Below are 9,657 nucleotides of genomic sequence, written 5' to 3' on the forward strand. Positions count from 1 at the left end.
GCACTATTATACAGGTTTTCCATGAGCTCGGCAGCTCAGCTCTGTGTCTGCATGTTCAGGGTGTGGCTCCATTTTGTCCAGGGGAAGTTGTCGAAAATGTACCAGAGGGAGGCAACCAGCCCACAGTACCTTTTGGGGGGGAAACACACTAGGCCTATTGTACACTGTAAAGCAACATAACGTTGTTACATATTGGTACACCGAGTGAAGTTGTCCAGTCGTTAACTGATCACACGTTCTCCCCCCCTCCCCCCCCCCTTTGTGTCTCCAGGGTTGGAGGGGCGCCCCCTCGTGGTCGGGCCAGAGACTGCTGTGTTCCTCTGCAGCTCCGGAAGGTGAGTGTGTCTCTGAGCTCCCTTGTCTTGCACAGACAGAATGCACCTTGGGTAATGTAGTTTGAGGATTAGTCGGAGTATAGTATTCAGAGTCAGTAGTAGTGGATTCGATGGTTTGGGGTTGGAGTGAAAATGGGCTTCCCCCTCCCGTCAGGCCCAGACACACACACAGGCTCTGCTCTGGAGAGACAGAGTAGTTGGGCACGAGTGAGAGGAACTCTGCATTGATTAGTCGGGACGCTCGTTTGGAGCGAACAGCCAGCGGTCATTAATTTAGAGGGAGTTTGAAGCTGGCATCTGTTCTGAGATAGGCGGGTTTGAAATGTTGAGAGAACGGCTGGGAGGGAGGGAGGGAGGGAGGGAGGGAGGGAGGGATGGAGGGAGGGAGGGAGGGAGGGATGCAGGGAGGGAGGGAGGGAGGGATGGATGGAGGGAGGGAGGGAGGGAGGGAGGAGGGAGGGAGGGAGGGAGGGATGGAGGGATGGAGGGAGGGACACAGAAACAGAGAGAGGGAGGCTGTGAGCTCAGCAGCATTGCAGAGTGTGTTGATTTGTTCTGAAGTGGGTTTTAATAGCAATGCCATTATAACAGCATGAGAGGCATAGAGACCCAGGCAGCCAAGCATCAGGGGCACAGAGTCGGACAAAGGGAATGGTTATGGGAGGACTGTGGCTTGGGGGCAAGGTGACGAATTGGACAAAGGGGAACCATGAGTACGGCGAAGGGGAGGGAGGAAGTGAAATGGAAGTGTACAGTGTACAGTATGTGTGAGTCTCTGGGTTGTGAGGAGGACATGGGGGTTTAGCACCTCGAGGTGGGGATATGTTCTCAGTGAAACAGATTAAAGATGGTATCTCCCTGCTAGCTCTCCTGCACCTGTGGTTTCTGGAAGAGTTTGCTGATTAACTGCAGTGTTGAAGGAATGATCTTTCTTGTCATTGTAACAGGTACAACGCAATTTAAATGCAAACCCTAGGTGCTAACAAACAAACACAGTCCTAAGATGTGGCACAAAAAAGGTTGAAAAACACTGCACTAGTTGCCCTCTCGTTCAGATAACGTTCTGCTAATAATTCCACTGGCATATCCATATCCAGCTTTTAAGCTTGCAAATTGTTTGTGAAATGAATGTGCAATAACACTATGTGCAATATGACAACCCTAGGGTACATAAGGTTGCAGAGAAATAGGAAATGTTAGAATAGGTATAGCATAGATAGCATAGAGTACAGCACAGTGTTTTATCTGTACAGTATAGTATAGTGGATAGTGTACATAGCCTTTATTTATGTAAACCAGCTCCTTCCCTTCTTGTTTTTTTCTCTTTTTTTTTTTCTTTCCTAGCACCAGGGGAGCCACCCCTCCCAAATTTCGTTGTTTGGTACCTGTACTATATCAATGACAATAAAGACCATTCATTCATTCATTCATTCATTCATTCAAGATGATACAAAAACAAGAATGAGACATAAATAGACATAAATATGGGGGATATAAATAGGGGGATATGTGATCGGTAGGCATCTGAGAATGTATCTATTATGTGAACTTCTATACTTCTATACACTATATGGGTATATAGACAAGGGGGAGTTAGCATGTAACTGTGTACTTTTATAAACACATAAACATATGGACTAGTAAACTTATATACAGTATATGACCCCTAACACAAGAATGTAAACATATTGTACGGTTATAGAACATCCTTCCCATGGTTGTTGCACAGTAGTTTGTCGTTGAGTAGGATGTACATGTATGTACAGTATGTGGAATCACCGCAGGGATGATGACCACTATAGATAATCACATCAGCTATGAACATACAGTCACGCCATCAATTCTACCCCTAACATGAAGGACCGTTAAACATACATTGATCTTGTGATCAAGCTGTTCTCACTCATTAGAAGAGTCTGGCTTTGTACCAGCAGAACCATCACAGAGTCTGGTTTGGTGGGCTGAGAGTAGCATGGATAGCGATATGACGTCGCGGTAAATGGCGTTGAGTGTATATTTCTATACAAAGCGAATGTATGTCGTTGTTGTCGAGCTTCAATATAACCCTGTTATTGTTATGCAGTTAGATTCTTGTGGTTGATGTGTGTGCTTTGTCACCAAAACATGATGTCTGTTAAAATCGAGAGGCATTTTGTGTAGCCTAAGTTAGGCTAAGACAGGGTGGTTTCTCAGCGACTGCATGTGTGCGTTCAGGCTACGTGTGTTGACGTGATTGTGTGAGAAAGGTGTGAGGTGGCTGCTGCAGGATGGGTTCTCGTCGTCTCCCATCAATCAGCAGAGCTTTCCAGATGAACTCCCACTGTCTGCTGCTGCTCTACTGCCCCCTGCTGTGTGCTTGAAGTCCTGTTTGTGTGTTTGTTTGTTTGTTTGTCCGTCCGTCCGTCCGTCTCCCTCAGAGGTGACTGTGGCGTATCAGAACGGGCTGCCGGTGATCTCGGTCAGTTTGCCCTCCCGGCGAGAACGCTGCCAGTTCACCCTGAAGCCCCTCAGCGACTGTGTGGGCGTGTTCCTGCAACAGCTGCAGGCGGAGGACCGGGGCATCGACCGGGTAGCCATCTACTCCACAGGTACACAGGAACACGCACACACACATACGCAGACACACACACACGCACACACACACACACACGCACACACACACATACGCGCACACACACGCACACACATACGCACACACACACACACACACACGCACACACACACACACACACACACACACACACACACACACACATACGCACACACACACACGCACACACATACGCACACACACGCACACACGCACACACGCACACACACACACACGCACACACACACACACACACACACACACACACACACACACTAGGGATGGACGGTTTCCAATTATTGAAACCGAAAAACCGTCAGAGAGTAAAACCGGGGTTTTCCGGTTAACCGAAAAATACATTAAAAAAAAAAAAAAAAAAAAGGGAAAAAAAAGAGAAAAAAAAAGAAAAAGAGCGCCAATTTCAAATAATTGAGCCCTACTGCTACAATACACTCATGTCGAACACCATTAAAACACCGTAAGCACAGTCGCAACACATTTAGGCTACTTAGTTTCACAAATATAAGTGGAAAGGCAGACTTTTGTAAGCTACACCATACATGAAAACACATGAACACTTAACACACCAGCTCCGCTGATCCAGGGTGCACGCCTGCACGGAAGATCATCTCTTGGAACAGCGTCTTCATTGAATGAACTGCTTTCTCAATATCTTGGTTCTTAGACAAAGTTTCAGCTGCTGCTCAATGTATTTAAATATTTGAATACTGCTCAATAATCACTGAAATATTAGACTTAGAATTATGCAGTGAACATACTTAAAGCTTTTCATAAAAACCACATGCCGCGAGACTGACTCGTCCTGAACTGTCCTAAGTCAATCAACAAAGAATGCCCCATCAAAATAAAAGTGCCCATGGTAGAGCTGTCAAAATAGAGCTTTCAAAATAAATGTACTAATACAGATAGAGATAAATACAGAACTACCTTTGCGTCACTAAGTGACCGCGTATCTTCTGAGACATGCATTCTGTCATCACTTTCAGTAGCGCCTTCACACACAGTGGCGCTGTGCACAAACACTCTTGATCCGTATAGCTCTTGTTTTATTATATTGTGGTTTAGTAAATACTGCACTTGGAGTTACATTCAATGCATGATTTGTGCTATAGAACATAAATAAAGTTTGATTGATTGATTGATATCAAATCAAATCACATTTTATTTCTATAGCGCATTTCTCACAAAAGTGACCCAATGCGCTTTACAGAGAGCAGCGAAAATGATCTTATTAAATGTAAGCGAGTAATTGTAAAAAACCTTTCCTATCTACCAATAACTGAAGGCAACTATCTTTCCCATAGAGTGATTCGTTACCCTTAAATATAATCCCAATTAGATATTAATCCTCAGTTATTCTTCACAACTGACCAAACCTCTCACTCATTGCGCGGCAGATTCAGACTGTATCATTGTTATTTTCACACACGACAAACATGTGACATGTTCCAGTTTTATTCTTATTCTATTTTATTCTTAAAAAAAAAAAAAAAAAAAAAAAACGGTTTCAGACGGTTTTGATAAAAAAACGTTTCTATTTTTATAAACCCCGGTTTTCGGTTTAACCGAAAAACCGTCCATCCCTAACACACACACAGCCCATCTATCTACCAATTATGGATTCGCACATCCTCACACTCACTCTCAGGTGTTCACCCACTGCCCAGTGTTAAGCTGTCTGCATCTCTGTAGTTTGTAACTGGGGATAATACAACTGCAGTGATAATGAAATGATTTGCTCCCCCACAATGCACTGTAATGTGCTCATTATTCTTGTGCTGTAAGTGGTACTTGAGGTCTTCACTCCCAGTGTATGATCTCCATTAAAAGTAGCCCAGGCTTGCCTCATTGCCTGATGGCCTGGTTTAATTTTCATGGCGAGTGAAGTGGGTTTTTGAGTGGTACAGCATGGGTGAACGCTCTCATCATGTCTCTCCTTCCTCTCTCTCTCTCTCCTCTCTCTCTCTCTCTCCCTCCCTCCATCCCTCTCCCTCTCTCTCTCTCCCTCCCTCTCTCTCTCTCTCTCTCTCTCTCTCCCTCCCTCCATCCCTCTCTCTCTCTCTCTCTCCCTCCCTCCCTCTCTCTCTCTCTCTCTCTCTCTCTCTCTCGACCTCCAGATGGAGCGAGGGTGGCCTCCTCCACAGGTATAGACATCCTGCTGCTAGATGACTTCAAGCTGGTCATCAATGACACCACGCACCTGGTGCGGCCACCCGGAGAGGTGAGAACAGGCCAGGGGCGCCCAGGGCACAAGCCAACACAAACCACCTTCATACTACACAGGCTAACACAAACCACCTTCATACTACATACTACACTCTCAAGAGGTGAACTAGGTGAAAACAGGCATTTGTGTGTGTGTGTGTGTGTGTGTGTGTGTGTGTGTGTGTGTGTGTGTGTGTCTGTGTCTGTGTCTGTGTCTCTGTGTGTGTGTGTGTGTGTGTGTCTGTATCTGTGTGTGTGTCCGTCCATCCTGCAGAGCTGCTGGCCCATGAGGAGGCTGATAGGCTGAATGACGTCAAGCTCCTGGTGCAGCAGCTCTACACCACCCTGCGCATAGAGGAGCACCAGCTCAGCAAAGAGCGCGAGCTGATCGTCCGACTAGAAGACCTCAACACCCAAATCCGTCCGCTGGACAAGGTCTCACACACCTTTTTGTATCTTATGTGGTCATAGAACATTAAAGTTACAGACCTCTGGGGGAGCACTTAAGCTAGATGGGTCCCCTAAATACACAGACATTATGTGACACCAGCTGGTGAAACCATAAACCAGTTGCCCCACAAGTCATTTTTCAGTTTTTATGTAGTCTGAAACTACAGATTTGTAAGCTTTCAAATGATGTGTCATACATTGAAATCGGAAAAACAATTGAAGACGACACGAGTATTTGAATGTTGGTACACCTCAAACACTGAATGGGAGAAACGTGACTCCAATGAAACTGCAGCTACAAACGCTGCTAAGCGCTAGCGGCTAACTGTGGTACATCACTACGAACGTCTAACTGCGTTTTTATAACATCACAACATGCTGAGAGAACATCGACATGCTAAAAACACATAACAGATGAAAAAACACATACTAAGATGAACACACAGTCCTTTCTTTTGAACACGTCCTAAAAGGAAAGTATGTTTACAAATAAAGTGGCCCTTTACCGGTAGCCTACGGCAAACGAGAACAGTGAATCCAATCCACCAAATGATGTATATTACGTATTTAGTGATCGTTAAACTGTTGTTTATTATTATTGAGTGGGTACTTTAAAACTTCAAGTTGCGTGTTATGAAGAAAAAGAAAACCAGATATTGTTGACACAATAAGTTACTAGATACTTTCATTTTAGAGCCCTTCGGGCCTACCACTGGTTTCACCAGCTGGCGTCTGTCAAGAAATTACCTGATTGGGCAAACATGGGCACACAGCCACACACCCATGAGCAAAAGCTTATTTTGCTAAAGCTTGTTAGCTTGAAACTAAACCTTAATCTGTGAGGCCTAAACAGATAACAAACCAATTATACTGTATCATGAACCGTACAGTCAACATCCAAGCCAAAATCAACAATTTGTTACATAATAGATCTTTCATTTCAATGAAAAGAAAAAAGGAATTTTCTTTCTAACATCCGTAGGCTTGCTTCAGCTGACCAAATTATTTCTATGATCGAATACATTCAAAATATACAGAATTTGTTCTACACGTTGTGATCCATCATGTCCCTGTTTGAGTCGTGTGTCTGATCAGACGTGACTGAGCTGTGATTGGCTGCGTGTGCAGGTGAAGGAGGAGCTGAGCAGGAAGGCAGAGCGCCGTACCACCTGGGTGCTGTGGGGGGGCATGGCCTACATGGCCACTCAGTTTGGCATCCTGGCCCGCCTCACCTGGTGGGAGTACTCCTGGGACATCATGGAGCCGGTCACCTACTTCATCACCTACGGCACCGCCATGGCCATGTACGCCTACTTTGTGCTCACACGTCAGGTAAGAGGAGCACGCCACCTTCCTACCACACACACACACACACACACACACACACACACACACACACACACACACACACACACACACACACACACACACACAGCCCATCTACCTACCAGTAATGGATACACACATCCTCACACTTACTCCCCAGGTACAGAGGAACGCGCGCACACACACACACACACACACACACACACACACACACACACACACACACACATTATGTATAGTATATGTACACTAGTATATGTACACTATGCAAGTAATGGGACTTTTTTCTTCTTTTCACTCTACACATCAAACAGTTATTATGAGGTTTAGGTAGAGCTTTTATTTGATAGTACTTGTGTACATATGCGATACCAGCCAGTGTTTTGACCATGCAGTTACATATTCTGAAACTACAGATGTAAGATTTAATGATGTATCATACATTGAAATCTGAGAAAAGTTGAAGACGATATTTGAATGTTGGTACACCTTAAATGGAGAATGGGAGAAACTCACTCTGATCAAAACACAACATCAAAAGCTGCTAACAGCTGGGGGCTAACAATGGCACATCGCTACGAACGCCTAACTGCATTCTTATACAACATGCTGATAGAACATCGACATGCTAAAACGCATAGCTACACATAATTAGATGATCACACTGTCCTTGCTTTTGAACACGTCTTAAAACGAAAGTTTGTTTACAAGCCATGTCTCCCTCAATAGCCTACAGTAAATGAGACAGTTTTTTTGTTTTTTTGCACACACACACACACACACACACACACTCTCTCTCTCTCTCTCTCTCTCTCTCTCTCTCTCTCTCTCTCTCTCTCTCTCTCTCTCTCTCTCTCTCTCAATATACTCTAGATAGCTCTCTCAATGTACAGACTGTTGGTGTGTCATAGTCTGAGTTAAGATCGAGTCTGGACTGGAGCACAGGTCATGGACTAGTACAGTAGCTATCTCTCCCAGGGCCTGTGGAGTCTGTTAACAGTGTGTCCTTCTCTTCTCTCTGGCTGTGCGTGTGTGTGTCCTTCTCCCCCTGTAGGAGTACATGTACCCTGATGCCAGGGACAGACAGTACCTTCTGTTCTTTCACAAGGGGCTGAAGAGGACACGCTTCGACGTGGAGCAGTACAACAAGCTGAAGGGCGACATTGCTGAGGTATGCAGTGGACGGTGTACACTGTACAGAGATGCACCCGTTCTTTCAAAGGGAATTAAATAATACTCAAGTGACTAGTGAAGTAACACAAAGTGTAGTTGCAGCCACAGTACACAGGCATTCACACATGTTTCGTCTACTTGAATACAAGGATTTGTAATGGCAGTTTGACAGCTTCTTTTTTTTCTTTTTTTTATACTTGAGTATTTATTGGGTTTCAGCATAGACATGGACAGAACATCATATCTACATCTTAAAGAGTAAAACAAAGGGCAAAGAAACTTAGCATAACCCCTAAACAGATGGGTAAAAACGTGAAAAGGAAAAAGAAACAAAGCAAGAAAAAAGGGAGAAAAAAAGAAGAAAAAAAGATGTCTGAAGGTGATTCAATAAACATGTTACCGTACTAGTAATATATTCTGAATGGGTATTAAATTAGAAGATGTCACGTTTCATACACATTTTGAGTCTCAAAAGGTATGTCATCTTTTCCAGAACAAAAATGTATTGTACAATAACACTGTTCCTGTTTTGGGGGGTTAATATTAAGCCAGTTTCTGGTAATAGCTTTTTTACTTGCTGCAAGTAAAACTTTTCCCCCTCTCTCTCTCTCTCTTTCTTGCTCTCTCTCTCTCTCTCTCTCTCTCTCTCTCTCTCTCTCTCTCTCTCTCTCTCTCTCTCTCGCTCTCTCTCTCCCTCCCTCTCTCTCTCTCTCTCTCTCTCTCTCTCTCTCTCTCTCTCTCTCTCTCTCTCTCTCTCTCTCTCGCTCTCTCTCTCTCACTCTCTCTCTCTCTCTCTCTCTCTCTCTTGCTCTCTCTCTCTCTCTCACTCTCTCTCTCTCTCTCTCTCTCTCTCTCTCTCTCTCTCTCCCTCCCTCTCTCTCTCCAGACGGAGTTAGATCTGAAGCGTCTGCGAGACCCCCTCCAGCTGCAGCTCCCAGTCCAGCAGCTCACCGCCAGCAAAGATTGATAAGGAAGAGTGAGGCCCTCCTCTCCTCTCCTCTCCTTCCGCTCCTCCATCCCTCCTTACCCCCCCTCCCTTTCTCCGTCCACCCTGCTCCTCTCGTCCTCTTGCTCTCTCTCCCGACCTCTCTATTTTTGACCTCCTCAACCCATCCCTTTAGTGACTGTGGGAGTTTTTTTTTTTTTTTTTTTTTTTTTTTTTACTTTTCTGACCTGAAAACTCAGAATTTAGAATTGCAAGCGAAAACCATAAAAAGAGGAGATTGGCAAAAGAAAGAAAATAAACTGATCCCCTCTCGTGAGGGTGGAGATGATGATGATGATGATGATAATGATAATGATGATGATGATGATGATTATTATATTAATGATGATGATGCGGATGCAGATGGGTTCTATGTAGAGGCCACAGGACTCCTTAGAAGAGGAAACGACGGAGGAAGCGACATGCCTGAAGGAGCTCCAGCAGAGGGGGCAGGGCAGGCAGAGGGGCAGCCACTTCTCAGTGTGTGTGTGTGTGTGTGTGTGTGTGTGTGTGTGTGTGTGTGTGTGTGGGACATTCTGGGGAGACACTGGGACACCAACCCCAGCCCCCTC

At 44.9% G+C, this 9,657-nt stretch overlaps 1 protein-coding gene across 1 annotated transcript in view; it reads left to right on the top strand.

Annotated features, from left to right (window-relative positions):
• The window catches only part of mcu (mitochondrial calcium uniporter), a gene marked incomplete at its 5' end in the record, with an annotated part of 54,768 nt that extends 45,678 nt beyond the window's left edge, over positions 1-9,090 (top strand). Inside the window, 7 exons of the mRNA XM_080540582.1 lie at positions 272-335; positions 2,753-2,923; positions 5,064-5,167; positions 5,428-5,586; positions 6,730-6,933; positions 7,982-8,098; positions 8,987-9,090. Coding sequence (XP_080396708.1) covers positions 272-335; positions 2,753-2,923; positions 5,064-5,167; positions 5,428-5,586; positions 6,730-6,933; positions 7,982-8,098; positions 8,987-9,067 — 900 coding nt within the window. The 3' untranslated portion in view covers positions 9,068-9,090. The remainder of the gene's footprint in view (positions 1-271; positions 336-2,752; positions 2,924-5,063; positions 5,168-5,427; positions 5,587-6,729; positions 6,934-7,981; positions 8,099-8,986) is intronic.
• Positions 9,091-9,657: the final 567 nt, after the last annotated feature.

Source organism: Nansenia antarctica, assembly GCF_963989245.1.
Source record: "Nansenia antarctica genome assembly, chromosome: 1".
Classification (NCBI taxonomy): Eukaryota; Metazoa; Chordata; class Actinopteri; order Argentiniformes; family Microstomatidae; genus Nansenia; species Nansenia antarctica.